This window comes from Myxine glutinosa, chromosome 8 (genome assembly GCF_964187855.1).
Source record: "Myxine glutinosa chromosome 8, kmMyxGlut1.1, whole genome shotgun sequence".
NCBI classification, from domain to species: domain Eukaryota; kingdom Metazoa; phylum Chordata; class Myxini; order Myxiniformes; family Myxinidae; genus Myxine; species Myxine glutinosa.
In genome coordinates, this window is record NC_136268.1 from 64,153,647 (window position 1) to 64,173,987 (window position 20,341).

Genomic DNA, 20,341 nt, shown 5'->3' on the forward strand with positions numbered 1-20,341 from the left:
GAGAGTGGGGAAGGCGGTTCGACAGGTGGGAAAACAGAGGAATAAATGAGTGGAAGTGAGCAGTGGTTCTGGATTTAGGCAGTTTCACGAGGAAAGGGTTCCTGGTGGACCACGTGGGTACTGCAGATACTTGAGGGGGACAGAGAATGGAGAGGGCAGAGGGTGAAAGACCAGAAATGAGGCAGAAGAAGACTGACCACCGACCTCTCGGCGATGGCGAAATGATAGGCCCAGAGACTCAGCTTCATCTCGAGAGATTCCAATATTGAAAGCCTTGGTTTCCACGACATCAAGCTGAGCAAGATGTGAAGCAGGGGAGCCAGCACAGATAGGAAAGAAGTACTCCATCAACTGCGGATGAAAGCCTTGTAGGTAGGTGGATAGGAGCACAGGTGTGCTAAGGAAGGACTTTGCACAATGGAGGATGCCCAGTCGGCGTCTGGCTTTTGAGGCCAACTTTGAAATGTGGCTTCCCCAAGAGAGATCATTGCTGAGAGTGAGACCCAAGAGTTTGAGTGACTAGACATCTTTGAGACAGTTGTGGAGAAATTAGATGAGAGGGTTTGCAGAAAGGTCCTTTTGGAGAGAGTGAGTGCAGATTATAGATTTTGGAGAGAGTGAAATTATATATTGTCTGGATCCAGATTCGGATCTTCAGCAAATCTAATAAATTTGTCCTCGTCACACACCAAACGTTCCCACCACGTTTCGTCCAAATCCTTCCATGACTTATTCAAATCATCGTAGTACAAGCTGAACCTGTGAATAGAATCATAATTCAAGTCTATCGCAAAACTTTTGACAACCAGGTGTAATAGTTGACAAATGAAAAGGGAATGACTATAGGGTGGTGATGTGACATTGTAATGTTCTTGGCCTTTTCCACAGCACCCGACACCATATATATATATATATATATTGTTATGAATTTTTGGGTATCGGAATATCTAGATTTAGGTAGATCTGCATAGGTACAGTCACGTGAAAAAGTAAGTACACCCCATGTAATGTTTTGACTTTTTCAACATATTTCAACATACAGCTATTTGATCTTCATTTCAACAATATTGATAGATAAAGGTGATATAATATAACAAATATCATGAAACATTTACATTTTGTAGTCCATTGTATAATTTAAATAGACATAAATGCAAATTTCGCATGTGGAAAAAGTAAGTACACCCTTGGCTCTAATAGGTGGTATTGCCCCCTTTGACAGAAACAACCTCAAGTAGGCGTTTCTTATAACTGTCTACCAGTCTCTGACATCGACTGGGCGAAATTTTTGCCCACTTCTCCATGCAGAATTCTTTCAGCTGTGCGATGTTTGAGGGGTTTCTTGCATGCACAGCTCGTTTCAAATCCCCCTACAACATCTCGATGGGATTTAGATCTGGGCTTTGACTTGGCCATTCCAGAACCCTCCATTTCTTTCTTTTCAGCCATTCCTTGGTGGATTTACTGTTATGTTTAGGGTCATTGTCATGTTGCAAGGTCCACCTTCGGTTAAGCTTCAACTTTCTGACAGATGGCCTCACATTATCCTCAAGCACCCTCTGGTACAATGAAGAATTCATAGTGGATTCTATGATGGTGAGCTGCCCAGGCCCTGATGCAGCAAAGCTGCCCCAAACCATAATATTTCCACCACAATGCTTTCCAGTTGGTATCAGGTTCTTGTGGTCAAATGCTGTCTTTGGTTTTCGCCAAATATGTCTTCTGGTACTGTGGCCAAATAGCTCTACCTTTGACTCATCTGTCCAGAGCACATTGTTGCAGAAGTGCTGGTCTTTGCCTAGGTGTTCATTGGCAAACTTTAGTCTTGCCCTAATGTTCTTTCTGGACAGCAAAGGTTTCCTCCTGGCACACCTCCCATGTAGATCAAATTTGTGCAGCCTCTTTCTAATGGTAGACTCGTGCACTTTGACATCAACAGTGGCAAGAGCTACCTGTAGGTCCTGTGATGACATTCTGGGGTTCTTAGAGACTTCTTTCAGCATCTTGCGGTCTGCTCTCGGGCTGAACTTGCTGGGGCGGCCTAGTCTGAACAAGTTGGCCGTTGTTTGGAATCTTCTCCACTTCTAGATGATCTTCCGGACAGTCGAATGATTGATTTCAAATTGTTTGGAGATCTTTTTAAATCCATTCCCAGACTCTTGGGCATATACAACCTTCTTTCTGAAGGCCTCAGAGAGCTCTTTTGATCTAGGCATGGTGACACCACACACTTCAACAACAAAGAGCAAACCAAACTAAATGTCTGAGGTTTAAATGAGACAGGTTCCTCCAAGATCCTCTCTAACGATGTTCTAATCATTTGTACCTGAGCTGGTGCACCTGATTCTAATTTTCGGTATTTGAAGTAGTGATAAATGTAGGGGTGTACTTACTTTTTCCACATGCGAAATTTGCATTTATGTTTATTTAAATTATACAATGGACTACAAAATGTACATGTTTCATGATATTTGTTATATTATATCACCTTTATCTATCAATATTGTTGAAATGAAGATCAAATATCTGTATGTTGAAATATGTTGAAAAGGTCAAAACTTTACATGGGGTGTACTTACTTTTTCACGTGACTGTAGGTGTCCGGCTGTCGTGAAAGGGAACCTCACCTGTAATAAGTTCTGTGTTTAGCCCGGTTTGTCAGATCAAGTGTGTACCTCTGATCATACAAGGATGATCGTGTGAAAAATAGTTCTAGGGACTAAGATAATTCCCCTGTGTGTCAGACCTGGTGATCATACCTGTGTCCCTTATAGCAACGCACTCTTGTAGACATTAGATAGGCCCATTAGTGCACCACATTAATTACTCCCCCCTCCGCCACAAGACGATAAGACTGACCGGAGGAACTAACAGGCAGCGGGCGCGCAGTACGCCACCATGGCGATGGAACATCGTGCAAGGCAGGCTGGGGCCACGCCCACTTCGCTCATGATTGGTCAAGAGGGTTTGATGGGAAGATCACACTATGGGGTAAGAAGCTGGCCACTGATAGGTGGAAGGAAGCGGCAGACTGATTGGCCACCGACTGATGGCATGACATGAAGGAAAAAAAGTGCTCGGCCAAGGAGAGGACACCAACGCGGTGAGAAGATTCGAGAAGTTGAAGGGCACCGCGCTGGTTGGGGCAGAGGAGGACTGACGTCACATGACAGCGAGTAAAACCTCTCGCTCGCCGGCATTTTCCTCTCTCTTCCCTTTGCCTCTTGCCTTCCCTTGACTGTCCCTACGTGTTGGACCTGTTCCGCTTGGTGGACGTTGGAAAGATGGTGGGCGCCGACGGTCATCCTAGCCTGGTGCCTGCGTGCAAATGCTGTGCTGTGTGGCGTGGGACGGACCGTGCAGGAGGACGGTGTTCGCGCTAGCAAATGGGGCCGAGTAGTTCGCGCCGACCAGAGCCGCGTCGGACGGAGCCTGAACGGACCAACCCGACATACAGACTGAGATAAGCCCGACACAAACGCGCACACAACATTTCTTTTATTTATCCTCCCATTGTCCTGTATGTGAAGTGAGGTGTGCAGGACCCCAACCTAGGTTTTAGTTTTATCATCGCGTTTCCCTGTCCCGATAGTTATTTTAAATGAACCCTTTTATTATTTCCTGTTCTGTTCAAAATCCCATGTTCGTGTGAGTTCAAGTCGAAGACATCAGGCCGTGAAGGTAAGTCGGCACTGTTCATTCTGTCTCATGTATGATCCACCATCAATTGAATAAACGCCTCCATTAAATCTCGATTCCATCCGTGGTAACGCTCGGTGTTAACTGAGCAAACCACACGACAACTGGTGTCAGGAAGTAGGGATCTGGGCCGGATGGACAATTTTTTTGTCCGCGGCGGGAGATCGACACAGTCGGGCGTACATTGCGCTCAGCATTCGGACGCAATCATAGGTGGATGGAATCTGCAGGTAATGATGAGGGTTAGGGGAGAAATAGCGGAGCGGAGGCACTATAAAATATAGCGTAGGACGATATAAAATTTTTTTAGTCGATCGACTTTTTTAGTCGATTTTTTTAGTCGCGGCATCATGGTTCGCAAATTTAAAAGCTTTTGATTTTTCTGAAATAAAATACGCGAGCGGGAAGCGCTTCCGCCAGCAGGGTAATGGCGGACGCTGATTTGGACAAGCGTGAGGGAGATGTCGCCGGGATTGGAAGTGGGCCAAATAGTGGGGAGGAGCATAGAGATGGAACCTCTCTCGCTACCGAGACGGCCCCGCTAGCTTTCATGGCCGCAATTGATCAAATAATGATGGGAATGAAGGTAATGAAGAATGACATTCAGAATGAGCGAATGAATAACGAAATGAAGGGCATAAATAACAAAATGAAAGGAATGAATAACAGCATTAAAGCTCAGAGTGAGCGAATGGAAAACAAAATGGATGCTCAGAGTGAGCAGATGGGGGGGGGGGGGATTGAATGAAACAATGGATACCCAAAGGAATGAATGGAGGGGAGAAAGGAAGAGATTTAATGACAAATAGGATGCCAGTGGTGAACAGAGGAGAGCCCAGATTAAAGAAACGGGAACCCCATGTGAACAAACGAATGAAATAAAGAAAGAACAAAAGAATGATTCACATGGGGCACAGGAGAAGCCAAGGGTGGCAGAATTGGAAGCAAATTGGGGGAAAATGGGAATGAAAGAGTGCGCGGCCCATGCTGATGCGCATCGGGCTCAGAAGCAGGGAATTGCAATTGAAATTGAATTAAAATGGGGGGAGACTGCATGTGTGGAGGTAAATGGGGAAGTTTTGGAAGGAAATTTGGAATGTTTACAGGTGAATGGGGAGTGCGAAAATTTGAATGGGGAGTGTCAAAATTTAATGGGGGAATGTTTGATGCACGACGGCCTGGAAAGTTATCGGGGCCGGGTGGATGCCGCAACACTCCAACAGGGGGAGAAATTTGAATTTGTGCAGTGCCAGGGCGGTGGTTCAAAGCATGAGGGGGTAACAATATTGGGGGTCAGTTTAATGGAGCCAGACCGGGTATTTATTGATCAAGGCCTGTGGGGGCCAGAAATTATTGGGAATGTGAATGATGAGCATGATTTGATCCAGCGGCTGGGGTCCTGGGACAATAGCATCGAGGTAGAGTTTGACCAGGCTCAACGGAGCTTAGGGGTTGAGGTGAGTCGGTCCGAGGAGGCGGTTGAGGTGATCGAGGGGACCCTCACCATGCACTACAATTTGGTAACAGAGGCTCTGAAACTGGATACCCAGCAGGGGGAGTGTGTTGGCTCCGAGCTGGACTTGGATACAGAAGAGTCGGGAGCTAGAGCTTCGGGAAATTTGGTCCCCGTAGGGAATTTGGAACAGCTTCAGGGAGGGGCAGAACAACCTGAGGCAGGGGTTGTTGGACACCTGGAGTCAAAAATTTTAAAAGGAAAAATAAATTTATGTTTAAATGGGAATTTGATTTGGCACAGCCTTGGAGGGAGTTGGTCCCCGGGCTGTGGAATATGGACCAGGAGAGGTCATTGGGGATGGCCTCGGGAAAAATTTGCCTGTTTCAAAATTTGGGTATGCCAGTCAGCTGGGGGGCTGTGCTGGCAGATTTGGACGTGGGGTTCGACCATGGGTGCCATGGTACGACCTGGGCCCCAAGGGGGGTCTGGTGGAGTGTGGCGTCGCTTGTCCATCGGAGCACCGCCCAAGCGGGTGGCTCGGGCTGGCAGGGTCACCGGATCCTGGTGGGGGTCAAGACCTCCAGGAGGTCCGAGGTGGTTTCTCAAGCCTGGGATGGCGTATATTGAGGACCACAAGGGGGAGGTGTTGTGGGTCGAGCTGTGGTGGTGGCATCGCGGACGGCCAACTTGGGCCTGATGTGGAGACCGCCCGGGCATGTGGCCTGGCACCCTCTCCCTGAGACTCTGGGACAGCCAGCATGTGGTGACCTGCCATGCTGTGCTGGTCTATGGACATGGGTCGAACCGCATGGACAGGGATGGATTATAGCCTGCCGGACAACCATTAGGGCATCTGTGGAACGTGATGGTGTGAGAGTGATCTTCCACAGATGTTCTGTTACGATTTGTGGACTCTCGGCTTGGGAAGAGAGCCATGGGAGTGTTGATCGGGAATGTGTAACGAGCCGAGCATATGGGCCTTGCTCGGCTGGCATGTGTATGGAAAAGCATCCTTCTTTGGTGAGATTAGTAAAATGTGAACAATATTTGGCACTGGTAATCTGAGGGTTAGATGCAAATTTAAGGGCGAATTTTGAAATGCCATGGTGGTCACTGACAGCAGTGACACCATTATTGATCCAGGTGTGCTAGACCAAAGTGTTGGAGGCTGTGATAAAAATTGACAGGTTAGCAGGACACAGCTTTCAACTGGTTGCGGGGGTGATTGCACCAATATTTGGGACGCGGGGTTATGGATTTGTAGTTGGAGGGTCTGGGGGTCAACGTGGTGCTGTGCGTGTCCGAGATGTATGGACCATGTCTTCTGGAGGAGTCTCCTGGTGGAGCATGGCTGTCGACTGGACCTTGGCATGGTCAAGTGTGGGTGGGCACTGGGGGCTGCAGTTGTGTGGACTGGGGGATGAGGGCGGCGTAGGTGACATGAGGGTGGATGCCACGGCTGCCACGCACTGCGACCGTCTCCCCCAGGGCCGAGGTTGTGAGTGTGGTAGTGTTGTTGGCAGCAGGTGCTCACCACATTGGCCAGCTGGGGCTAGAGCAGCTGCGTTCCTCGCAGGTGGGGCTGAAGGATGGACGGTGGGTCGCACTCTTATGGACACTCATGGGCCATGTTGGCATTTCGACTACTCGGCTTGTCCTGGTGGCCCTTGCACGGTAAAGGTGCGGAGCTGTCGTAGCCACATGTAGTTGTTTAGAACAGTTCACCGTTGGATGCGGATCCACATACCTGCCAGTACAGTGGGGAGAGAAGTGCAATTTGGAAGAATTTGGTAGGCCCAATGAGAAATTTTGGGATTTTGTAGGGTGGATGGCACTTTGGACCTGACCATCTGGTACATACCTGCACATCAAGGCAGGGGTAAGGCCTTGATGGTTACTGTCCCAGGCTTCAGTACTTGCTTGAAAAATTGGGGACATGTAATTTGGAGTTGGGGGCAGGTGAGAGTGATGACATGGTCGGTGAGGGGATGGAATGTGTGTCACAGTGTCTTGTGGGTGGCGTTTGTTTATGTGTGGAGGTTGTGTTTTCATGTGGTCGTGAGTTTGGAAATTGAAATATGAGTGAGTGGTGATTATTGAGATGTGTTGATGAAAAGTATTGGTTAAATGTGAATGGGATTTCACATAATAGCAGGCCATGGCAACTTTTGGAAACAACTCTTTGTACCAGCTCATGAAAATGTGTTGAGAATTGAATGGCAGCGGGGGAGGAAGTGTGTTTTGGGGATTTTGTGGGTGGGGAATGTGTGCGTGTCCACAGGTACAGATCAAGCTCTGAGGAGCGATGACTGCGGCCCCCCTCTGCGGCAATTACCCCTGGCAGCCAGTGGTATCTGGAAAATGGAGTCCGTCGGTGGAGGGTCTGTTTGGGCGCCTTGGGGTGGAAGACTCCCGGTGACCCGTGTAGCTGCGCTGAAGCAGGAGGCCACGGAGCCTGGTGTGTGGAGACCCCCACCGGCGGGGTAACGGCGGAAATGGCTGCTTGACTGTCACGGGGCCAAGAGGTAAAGGGGGGTGGGGGGAGGCAACGAACTTGTAAATCAAGTGACTTGTTTTGGGGACTGCGAGCAGCACAGCCTGAAGCGCGCCCACCATCTTGATTGGGGGAAATGTTTTGTTGGCAACTTTAGAAAGTCAATATGCACCACTTTCACACTCTGTCTGTTCTACTTTACACTCACAAAGGCAAACTCGTTATGCCACTTTTTTGTAAATTTGGAATATTTTATTTATTTTTGGAATATTCTGAATATGTAACAGACCACAGGAATTGAAAATATTAAGGGGGCATTGGCAAAAAATAAACCAAGTCACAACAACAACTGCAATTAACACCAAAGGACAAGCGAAGAGGAAAAGAGTGATGAAAAAACCTGAAATATACAATAGGATGTTCACATTCACATTGCAAAGAAGAGCAGCATGCTTCAAGGATGACCATACTCTTCAAAGCCCTTCCTTTTCATCACTGCAGCAGAAAGGCATTTCTAGGCAAATAATTTGTTGTGCAAGATTTTAAACAGGATTTACAGATAACATTTAGATGAGAATGCAATAAACGTTGCAATTCCATTGCATTGTTGAGTTTCTTCAGTTTAGGTCTGTAGTAGCTGGCTGCTGGTTGCATCATTTTTGGGGGTGCAGGGCAACTTGCGAGCAGCTATGCTGCTGAACCATTCAGCTGTTATTATGAAGAGGACAAGCGTTCCCATGCCACATCCAGGCAAGCTTTTAAAGCTCATTAACTTTGTCTCATTCGCAGGTTTTTAGTGCTTCCTGCTATTGACTAGCTCTGATACTTCAGGATGCCATTCTCTCTCAACACAATACTTCCAACATTAGCCATGATGTGTGTGTGTGTATATATATATATATATTGGTGAGCTTGTACTTACCAATGAAACCTTTTTTTGCCAGGTCAATGGTGAAGCGTCGAGTAATCTTTTCTAGTTCCAAATCCTGTGGAGGTGAAACAATGAGAACTTGCGCAAATAGCTATCGTCACCAGAATGTAAACTATGCATGTGCCACATTGTATAAAGGTTTCTCACACGATGACACAAGGTCATGTGCCTTTGTTTATCCGCCATCCTGTAGGTGAAACTTGACCGGCACACAGTTTTTTATTGCCCAAAATTACTGCTACAATTTACAATGCCTAAGTCTTGTTGTGCATATGGTTGAACTAATCGAAGGAGAGATAAGCCAGGGCTCAGTTTCTGCTGATTCCCGATGGACTCAGAGTACCAGAAAAGATGGGCATCTGCTAAAAGCGTGGTTTATTTCTGGTCAGTATAGCAATCAATAACATGCCTTGTACTTTAGTGTTTATGTACTGTACTTGTATAACACCAACCCTGCCAGCATGCTTGCTTGCATGCAAAGCCTCGGTGGTATAATGGTTAAAGGATCTGCTCCGAGTCTGGGAGGTTGGTTGTTCAAACTCCAGTAAGGTCATACCAAGGACTTAAAGAAATATATGTGCTGCTTCCTTTCTTGGAGCTCAGCATTTAAAAGGAAAGAACGCAGCCAAACTACCATTGGTTGGCAATAGTAGCGAAAGCTTTGATGGGCCTAAAGGCCTCTTTGAAGCCTTGAAAGTGAACATGTACATTATTATTAATATTACCGTAAAATGGGGTGAATAGGGACAGCAAGGTGAATAGGGACACAAACTGAAAAAAAGTTCGGAAACTTTTTTCGCTGAAAATTGATAACCATACTGATTTGTTGATATTTGGGTTGAAAGTGTTCTCTTGTTTTTTTAAAAAGCAACTTATAGTCCCTATTAACCCCATATATGGGTTAAATAGGAATAAATAGGATTTTTATGGCTGTCCCTATTCACCCCGTTTTACGCATGAATAGGGACAGTCACTAATAGAAAAAAATAATTATCAGGAAATAGGGACAGTTTGGAGAAACTTTTTATCCCATATTTTTTTCATTGGCACGGTGGTTTATATTATGGGTGCATATTATGTGCATCCATCTGAGCTATCAATTTAGTTGGAAACTCAGGATTGTTTCTTGATTTTCTTTTTTGTAGGGTTTTTTTTTTTTTTTTTGTATACAAGATCGAGGCTCGTGAAAGAGCTAACATTAATCACACAAAAAGACAAACCGACACACAAAACACAAAAAACAAGGGGAGCGGTAGACAAGATGGGGAGAGAGGGGGAAGGACACAAAAGAGAGGGGGAAGGACACAAACACAACATTTGAGAGCAGGGACATCGGGAGGACTTGGGGGGAGGTGGGAGAGGATTAAAACATATGAACACTGCAAGGACTCTGGGGTGAATTACCGGGGGTAGAAAAGATCAAGGTTTTCGATGGGGGAAGATAAGAGATGGTGGTGAACAGCTGTTTTAAAGACCTGGAGGGAGGAGTGGGATTGAAGGGAGTGGGGGAGTTTGTTCCAGAGGCGGGAGAAAAGGGGAATGAAAGAGTGAAGGTGAGCAGAGAGCCTAGACTTTGGCAGTTTAACCAGAAGAGGGTTGCAGGCAGATCTTGTGCGACCTGAAGGAATATTGGGGGGACAGAGCACAGAGAGAGCTGGGGGAGCAAGGCCGGAGAGGAGTCGGTAGAAGACAGAAAGACCACCAACCTGCCTGCGGTGAGTGAGTGAAAGGCCCTCGGCGTTGACTACATCACAGGAGATTCCAATGATTCTGAAAGCTTTGGCCTCAACAGCGTGAAGCCGAGCAAGGTGTGAGGCAGGAGCACCAGCCCAGAGGGGGGAACAGTATTCAATTGAGCTGCGGATGAAAGCCTTGTATGTGGTGAGGAGCTCAGGTGTGCCAAGGAAGGACTTCGCACGACGGAGGATGCCCAGTCGGCGACTGGCTTTGGAGGCCAGCTTGGAAATGTGGTTTTCCCAAGAAAGATCATGGCAGATAGTGAGACCCAAAAGCTTGAGCGACAGAACTTCTTGGAGAGGATTGTTGAGAAAGTAGATGGGAGGGTTGTCCAGTCGGTCCTTTCGGAGAGACATTGTAAGAGTATGAGATTTGTCAGGATTGAAAGACATGTTCCACTTGTTTGACCAGTCTGTGATTTTGTCCAGGTCTGCAGAGAGTGAGGAGGCTGCAGACTGCCGATCTGAGGGATGAGGAATGGAGCGACAGAGAGTAGAGTCGTCAGCAAAGAGATAGAGAGGATTTTCAAGAGAGTCAGAGAGATCATTGATGAAGACCAGAAAAAGCACAGGGCCCAGAACACTACCTTGGGGAACTCCAGCCTGAACAGGAAGAGGAGATGAGAGAAACCCATTCAGGGCCACACGTTGACTACGACCAGAGAGGAAGTCCGCCAGCCATGCGTGGAGATTTCCATGGATACCAAAGGAGGAGAGTTTGGAGAGCAGAGCAGGGTGCCAGACCGTATCGAAGGCACGTGAAATGTCAAGGGAGACAGCTCTAATTTCCTGTTTGGTGTTGAGGACCTCCATCCATTGTTGAGAAAGCAGAAGCAGCATGTCCAGAGTAGAGTGACCAGGTCTGAAACCAAATTGATGATCAGAGATCAAGCCATTGGAGAAGAGGAAAGATTTAATATCTGAAGCAATGATGGATTCCATGACTTTGCTGATAATTGGGAGAAGGCTGATTGGTCTGTAGTTGCTGGGATCTGTTTTTGCACCTTTTTTGTGCAAAGCGGTGATGTTGGCTGATTTCCAAGCAGATGGCAGATGACCTTGAGCAAAAGAGAGGGTGAAGAGAACAGAAAGAGGGAGTGAAAGTGCAGAAGAACATGATTTTAGGACCCGTGGGCTGATGCCGTCAGGACCAGTTGCAGAATCAGAGTCGAGGGTTGCCAGAAACTTTTCCACCTTGTCAGGAGGAAAGGACACAGAGTCCAGGAGCAGCTGGGTACGACTGGGTACGGTGGGTACAGAGAGGGATGGGTTTGGGACACAAGATTTAGAGGCAAACACAGAGTTGAGGCATTCAGCTTTTTCATGTGCGGAGTCAGCCGTTAAGCCATTTGAGGTGAGGGAGGGGATGGAGGGGGAACAAACACCAGAAACAGATTTGACCAGACGCCACCAGGATTTGGAAGAGGGAGACAGATAAGAGAGTTCGGTCTTGAGAATGGTGAGATATTGTTTCCTGGCTCTCCTGAGGGTGGACACACACTTGTTTCGGGCTTTGTGAAAGGAAATGAGATTTCCTTCCGTTGGATTTGCTTTCCAGGAGACGAAAGCAAGTTGTTTCAGGGCAACAGCCTCACCACAAGATTCCGTGTACCATGGACGGGAGGAAGGGTATGACAACTGAAGACGAGATGGTATAAATCTGTGCATGAGAGAGAGCAATTTACTTTGAAAGAATTCCCAGGATGAGTTGATGTCAGAGGCGGTAGAGATGGGAGACCAGTCCAGATGATTGATGGCTGCTTGAAGACCGTGCCAGTTGGCCTGAGTGAAATGCCAGACTCGTCGACGCTGAGGAGGCTCTCTGAGAATGGTCAGAGAGATGTCCACTTTGACAAGCACATGATCAGATGAGCCGATTGGAGCAGAAGAAGAGCAGCAGACATTTTCAGGGAAGTTTGTCATAACCAAATCCAGAAGAGAAGATGCTCCGTTGACTGAGATCCGGGTCGGGAAATTGACAGATTGTGTCAGTCCCAGTGAGTTGCAGAAGTCCTTTGCTGAAGAGCCATGACTGGTGAGAGAGGTACCCACACCCAGCCAACTGGCATGGTGACAATTGAAATCACCACATATGAGGAAGAGAGAGTTGGGATGGGTAGATAGAAGTTGGTCCATATTATCAGACAGTGAGATGTAGATGGAGTCATCGCTGATTGGTGGACGGTACAACACACATATGAACAAAAGGTGGGAGCGAAGGGGAAGCCGTAGCTAAAGGTATTCCTGGGGGTGAGGTGGAGAGAGGGCAGTGGAGGGTGAGTGAGGAAGAGAGTTTTTTATAAAGATAGCAACCCCACCTCCAGGACGAGGCTCAGGTCTATCATACCGGAGGAGGGAGTAACCTGGGAGAGATACCAAGGCATCAGAGACATCATGAAGGAGGAAAGTTTCTGTTAAGCAGATCACATCTGGTTTGTCAGAAGCAACCTGTATGGAGAGGTCAGTCAAGTTTGAGCGAAGGCCCCGGATGTTTGAGATCCATACCGTTAATGAAGAGGAAGGGGGAGCATCGGGTCCAGAACAGGGGGGGGGGGGGGGGAGGGGTAGGGTAAGATGTGGAAGAGGAGGAAGAGGTAGGGAGAGCTGTTGAAGGTGTGTCAGAGATTTCAGAATAGCTTGGAGAAAGGGAAGAATGGGGCGGACAAAAGGTTTGATGGAGATTGGGTGAGGCACAGTGAGGTGTTATTTGAGGAGGGGGAAGAGCAAGGCAGAAGGTTTGGGGAGATGAAGGTGAAAGTTGGAAGGAGGAAGAAGCAGGGAGGATGCTTTGAGGAGGAGGGGTGAGAGGGGAGTCTAGGAGGGGAGGAGCGAGGGAGAGTCTCGGAGGGGAGGGGTGTGGGGGGAGTTTAGGAGGGAGGGGAGGGAAGGGGCAAGGGGGGAGATTTGAAAGGGATGGGTGATGGGGAGAATTTGGAGGGGAGGGGTGAGATTGGATTTTGAAAAGTGTACGATTCATGGGAAACGAACATTTTTTGCAAAATGAGTTTGAGACCTTCGAGTCAAAAATACGTTTGAGGACACTGGAGGAGGGATGGAGTTCTGGATAGTTTAGGGAATGTAGAAAGGAGGAACTGTAAGAGATGGTATTATATATATTTTTTGGAATGAATAGATTTGGTGAGCAAGACGAAAGCATCCTTTTGTAGGAAAAGAAGAAAAGGGTGTTATAATATATGAGAGAAAATAGTTGTTCAGGGGAGAGATTATACATTTCTAACCGCGTGATCGCGAACGAAGAACGAACGAACAAAAAGAACAAATAAACGAATAAGACCTGGGAAGGAAATTGTTTTTTGGGGGGGTTTTTTTTTTTTTTTTTGTGAGTACAGATATTAACAAGGAGGTACGGGGTGAACGACTGGGACGAAACAGTGAACGAAAATAATTTCAGCGCATTCGACGAATCGCTGAGAGAAAAACAAACCACAAGGTCGGAGACGGTACAGTAGTCCAAACCTACGAGTACTAGGCCGCAGAATACTCGATACCATTAACCGACGATTGTGTATACATGTACGAAAAATTAGCACCGAAAATTTTCCAAAAGATACGCTATAGGTACATACACCGAAAGATAGATACAGTCTCGACAAAAACACGATTGAGAAATATCACTTAGCTTCGAAAGCGTGAGCGCATGGAGCAGCTTCGAAAAGACGTGACCTCGCCATGATCTCGCGAGACTTCTCTTAGGGTTAGGTGGACCTTGCAACATGACAATGACCCTAAACATACCAGTAAATCCACTAAGGAATGGCTGAAAAGAAAGAAATGGAGGGTTCTGGAATGGCCAAGTCAAAGCCCGGATCTAAATCCCATCGAGATGTTGTGGGCGGATTTGAAACGAGCTGTGCATGCAAGAAACCCCTCAAACATCCCACAGCTGAAAGAATTCTGCATGGAGAAGTGGGCAAAAAATTCTCCCAGTCGATGTCAGAGACTGGTAGACAGTTATAAGAAACGCTTACTTGAAGTTGTTTTTGCCATAGGGGGCAATACCACCTATTAGAGCCAAGGGTGTACTTACTTTTTCCACATGCGAAATTAGCATTTATGTTTATTTAAATTATACAATGGTCTACAAAATGTAAATGTTTCATGATATTTGTTATATTATATCACCTTTATCTATGAATATTGTTGAAATGAAGATCAAATAGCTGTATGTTGAAATATGTTGAAAAAGTCAAAACTTTACATGGGGTGTACTTACTTTTTCACGTGACTGTATATATGGATTGTCAATTTGAGTTTAGAGAAGAGGATCGGGATGAAGGTGTAAAGATTATGGGTGAAGATCTGGAGAAAGGGAGTAGCTTCAAGTACTGTACATGGGGTCAATGGTGGCAGAAGATGGAAATATGGGAATGAAAATTAAGCAACAGATTCGTGTCTGGTTGGATTAATTTGAGGAAGTGCAGTGGAGAGTTGGGTGATAGAAAAGTACCGTTGAAACTGAAAGGAAGAAGTTACAAGACAGTTGTGAGACTGGCCTTGTTATATAGTGCAGAAACTTGGGCAACGTCAAAGACAGAGGAACATTGCCGGATTAACCATTAGGCAGACTAGGCATGTGCCTTCGGGTCAGCCAAAAATTCGGGCCACAAAAATGGACAAGCAGTTTTCGTCAATTTTTATTATTTAAAAAAATCTCCGAATATACTTAGCACTGATGGCCACCAATTGCTCAGGAGAACGCTCATTTTCGCAGCTAAAGAGAATCAAAGATGTGAAGCGTTCTACCATGCATCAACAGCATCTTGGTGCGTTGGCCCTTTTGTGCATTGAAAGTGATTTGCTCCGAGAACTGGACTTCAGTTCCGTAATTGAAGAGTTTGCAGTTGTAAACGTGCGCAAGGTTACAATCTAAGGTCTAGTAAACTGTAAAGCAAAGTGCCAAATCTGTGCGTGTTTTGTCATGCATATATTCATACACTGCAAGTTGTATAGACTAAACTAGTTTGAAAGTAGTTTCTTTTCACATTAAATATTTGTCTTTTTTTGTGTTAAATATTTTGTTCATGAATCAGTTCATCTTTTCCCTGGGGTCCATTTCCATGAGCCCGAGATCTAATTTAAATTGTTCAGGTCATCCTCTAAAATTTCAAAATGTGCCTTAGGGCCAGCCGAGGCTTAATCCGGCACTGCAGAGGAACATAAAGTGGATAAAAATGGCAAACTGATGCTGAGATGGATGTGTCGAGTGACAAGAAAGGACAATATCAGGAACTAGTACTGTACATCAGGGGGTCAATGAAGATGGTGGAAGCAATGAAGAACGTAGCCGAGAAGAGACTAAATTGGTTTGATCATCTCATGAGAAGGAGAGAGAGTTGGGGGGGAGGGGGGAGGGAGGGAAGAGAGTATGTGGTGTTGAGGTGAGTGATGGAGATGGGACTGCCAGGAAGAAGAAGAGAAAGGCATCAGGATGGTGGCGAGATATTTAGATGCGGTGGAAGAATGCGTTTCCGAGAAACTTAGAAGTTGTGGGATTGGAAGAAGAATGGGCGACTGCCAGGAGAAGGAGAATGGTGATTAACCAGCATTGAGGTGACCCAATGTAAAATGGGGGAAGCCGAAAGAAACAGAAGGAGAAGAAGAAGAAGAGGGGTAAGAGGAATAACATCAGCTGCAGTGCAAATTAATAAAGAATGCAAGTGAGTGCACTCAAGCCTCCAAGCTACGTGTACATGGAAAGTAAAACAGTTGGCTTACCGAGTAATTCCTTGGATTTATTTTCACACCAGCTTTTGCCCCACCGAATGGTACATCTGTCAGTTCCACAAGAAATGCAAAATAAACAAGACCAAAAGTCTAATAGCAGCGTAGCTGGGCTTGTAAAATATTATAAACCACAAACACACATGATTACCTTTTTTAACAGCTGCTAATGCTGTTTATAACATTTAAGAAAGAAATTTGGAGGAATCCATACAAACATGAGGTAAGTTTTACTTACAGAACTGAGCGAAGATCTACTGTAATCTATATACCCCACAAGGGTTGGACGTGTGCTCATTTACCAAGGAGCTAGCTAACGCTTGCCAAGCCAGCCGTTCCTCAAGGGTTTTGAATGGAGTGCTTGCTCGAATGATTTAACCACTTGGCGATCTCTCCACAAGAAACTTGGTAAATGAACACACACCCAATGTTCTTGAGACCCGACAATAGAGAGACTGTAATCTATATACCCCAAAGAGGAATGACCTTTCCTGCTGCTCTCGAAGTGAGCAGGTGTTTACGCCGTAATGACATCATATACGTAATGACGTAGAATGACGGCCGGACACAAAACTTCTGCTAATTTAATATATACAGTGCATTCAGAAAGTATTCAGACCCCTTCACTTTTTTCACATTTTGTTATGTTGCAGCCTTATGCTGAAATCGTTTAAATTCATTTTTTCCCTCATCAATCTACACTCAATACCCCATAATGACAAAGAGAAAACAGGCTTTTAGAAAGTTCTGCGAATTTATTAAAAAGAAAAAACTGAAATATCACATTTACATAAGTATTCATACCCTTTGCTATGACACTTGAAATTAGCTCAGGTACCTGCCATTTCTCTTGATCATCTTTGAGATGTTTCTACACCTTGATTGGAGTCCACCTGCGGTAAATTCAATTGATTGGACATGATTTGGAAAGCCACACACCTGTCTATATAAGGTCTCACAGCTGACAATGCATATCAGAGCAAAAACCAAGCCATGAGGTCGAAGGAACTCCCTGCAGAGCTCAGAGACAGGATGTATATATATATATATATATATATATATATATATATATATATATATATATATATATATATATATATATATATAAACACTGTTGTTTGTCTCTCTCTCTCTCTCTCTCTCTCTCTCTCTCTGGTTGGATGTGTTCTATGCACATCCACATCTCTTAAGTTACAAACTCCAAACTCGGTGTACAAATACAACTTTGTGTTGGGGGTTAACATAGGCAATGTGGTCTCGGCCTCACGCGACGATGTGGGGGGTGGGGGCATAAAGTATCTATGTAAATTTGTACCGTGTAGCGCCACCTGTTGGTGGTAGGGTATTTCCCTTTTTATAGAGGGTATAATAATTTTTTTACGTGGGCAATGCTGAGGCTAAAGCATTCTTCGCACGGGAAAAATATTTTGGCAAACAGGACAACTAATTGGTCCATTAGCAAAGCGACGGGTAGACTCCACTAGTTCACAATAAAAAGGCTAAAAGTTATCATTTGTCTGCCACCATCAAATAAATTAGGGACCACCCAGTAAAAAGGCAGTTGCATGAAATGTGATAATTGTCGACAAATCGCTCGACTTTTGTCAAAATACCACCTGTGACCCTCCAAACCTATACTGTACAAATTCAGCCTCCTGGCTGTATTTTTTGCAAACAATAATATGGTTAAACTAGAACCAAAAACGGCACTCGTAGAGCACATAGTCTTGCCTCGTGCACTTTTTTTTGTTTTTTTTTTTTTTTTTGTTGTTTTTTTTTTTCTTTTTTTTTTTGTATACAAGATCGAGGCTCGTGAAAGAGCGAACATTAATCACACAGAAAGACAAACAGACACATAAAACAAATAACATCGGGAGTGGTAGACAAGATGGGGAGAGAGGGGGAAGGACACAAACACAACATGTGAGAGCAGGGCCAGTCCCTCAAACTGGGCATCCTCCGTCGTGCGAAGTTCTTCCTTGCCACACCTGAGCTCCTCACCACATACAAGGCTTTCATCCGCAGCTCAATGGAATACTGCTCTCCCCTCTGGGCTGGTGCTCCTGCCTCACACCTAGCTCGTCTTCACACTGTTGAAACCAAAGCGTTCAGAATCATTGGAATCTCCCGCGATGAAGCTACCTCCGAGGGCCTTTCACTTACTCACCGCAGGCAGGTTGGTGGTCTTTGTCTTCTACCGACTCCTCTCCGGCCTTGCTCTTCCAGCTCTCTCTGGGCTCTGTCCCCCAAATATTCCTACAGGTCACACAAGATGTGCCTGCAACACTCTTATGGTTAAGCTGCCAAAATCAAGACTCTCTGCTCACCTTCACTCCTTCATTCCTCTTTTCTCCCACCTCTGGAACAAACTCCCTCACTCTCTTCAATCCCACTCCTCCCTCCAGGTCTTTAAAACAGTTGTTCACCACCATCACCCCCATCCAAATCCTTGATCTTTTCTACCCCCACTAATTTCACCCCAAATCCACTTTTTTGAAATACCAACTTCTTTCCTGGAAGTCCTTGGTGTCCTTGTGTTTATACTTCTCCCACCCCCCCCCTTTCCCACGCCGCCTCCCCCCAAGCCCTCTCCCTCCTACACATTCCCGATGTCCCTGCTCTCAAATGTTGTGTTTATGTGCTTCCCCTTCTCTCCCCATCTTGTCTACCGCTCCCCTTTTTATATACTTTGTTTGTTTGTCTGTTTGATTTGTTTGTGTGATAAATGTTAGCTCTTTCACGAGCCTCGATTCTGTATACAAAAAAAACCAAAAAAAAACAAAAAACCACGTGACCGATTACATCATAAATTTGATTCATTCACTCACATCGTGTCGTAGAACAGATATCTGGGGTTTCAGATTTATCGGATAAGCATTTTGATTCAACCAATTATGGCTGGAATACCACTTCACCGATAACATAATCGTTTTCACCACCCAGTAAAGTCATCACCACTCGTTATCATTGTTATCACCCCTCCAAACTATGTACCTCATGAGGAGTTTATGACATGACAAATATGACACTTGCCAAGTTGCAATTTTTTTCGTTGAGGCGTTTCAGAGAAAAATGTTAATTTTTTTTAAAACTTTAATCCAATTTGGTTGCCTTGTCATTTGATCTATGACGTCAGAGTTATCAATGTAATATTCTCCATGGGTAGTCCCTCCTATATTTAGAGTTTTACATTGATCGGACCAACCAGGTTGCAAAGATAAACATTTTTAGAGCGAAAATATAAAGAAGACGTGGACACACACACACACACACACACACACACACACACACACACACACACACACACACACACACACACACACACACACACACACACACACACACACACACACACCAATAGACTCGCCACGATGGCAATGCGAGACTAACTAGAAAGCATCCCAAACCGCAAAGCCCGTCCACATCCGCTTTGTACTCTAGCTAAACTTGAGGAAAACACCAGCTAAAAACAAAATTGGATTTTTTTTTTCATATCGTATTCTCTATATTCTCATAATAAAGGATTGCTGAAAACTCGATGAAAACAGCACAAATGGTAAAATAGAAAGCATCTCAAAATGCAAGCACACAAAATAAAGAAACACGGAAGTGGTTACAAAACCCAACTGTCTCGCGGCGGACGGGCTAATAAGGGTGATTTGTACTTCCTCACTGTGACTTTGCTCTTTAACATTTTGACCAAACTCTGAATTAGTCTTCTTCATATTCTCATAATAAAGGTTTGTTGAGAATTTGATGACAAAAGCTCAAATGCAGTAAAAAGAGTTATGGCCTGGACAGACAGACAGACAGACACAGATACATGATTGCAAAACCCCATTTCCTGCGGGGCGGAAAAATAACTCGTTTATAGAATAGTTTATCATACAAGCAACTCACCGACAACAGCACATTTGTATGTCATCAGCGATGCCAATGCCTTCACCTCATTCACACTCACATCTGAACTGTAACGGATTCCTGTGCACAAAATAACCGGGTGTTAGTTATATTAGAAAACATATCAATCTCAAAACAAGTTTTGATTCACACGTGAGGGGTTTACAAACTGTAATATGCATGTCGTGTTGCCTCCTCCCAATTGCTTTACTATTGAGCTACAACCATCACCTACTGCACCCTTCCCCACACACCCCCATACCTAACGACGTCACATTTTTACTGCAGGGAATTGTGGGTTACGGCCAGGGTCAGCATATTTCAATGAGGGGTGTTAGGATGGTTTTTAACGGGAGAGGAGAAATCAGTAGTGGTATTTTACC

The 20,341-nt window shown here is 45.3% G+C and overlaps 1 protein-coding gene across 1 annotated transcript in view; it reads right to left on the bottom strand.

Moving 5' to 3' along the window:
• The window catches only part of LOC137432548 (glutamate dehydrogenase, mitochondrial), a 96,673-nt gene that overhangs the window by 60,678 nt on the left and 15,654 nt on the right, over positions 1 to 20,341 (bottom strand). Inside the window, exons 2-4 of the mRNA XM_068124578.2 lie at positions 19,959 to 20,039; positions 16,053 to 16,108; positions 8,572 to 8,635 (exon numbers count right to left, since the gene is read on the bottom strand). Coding sequence (XP_067980679.1) covers positions 8,572 to 8,635; positions 16,053 to 16,108; positions 19,959 to 20,039 — 201 coding nt within the window. The remainder of the gene's footprint in view (positions 1 to 8,571; positions 8,636 to 16,052; positions 16,109 to 19,958; positions 20,040 to 20,341) is intronic.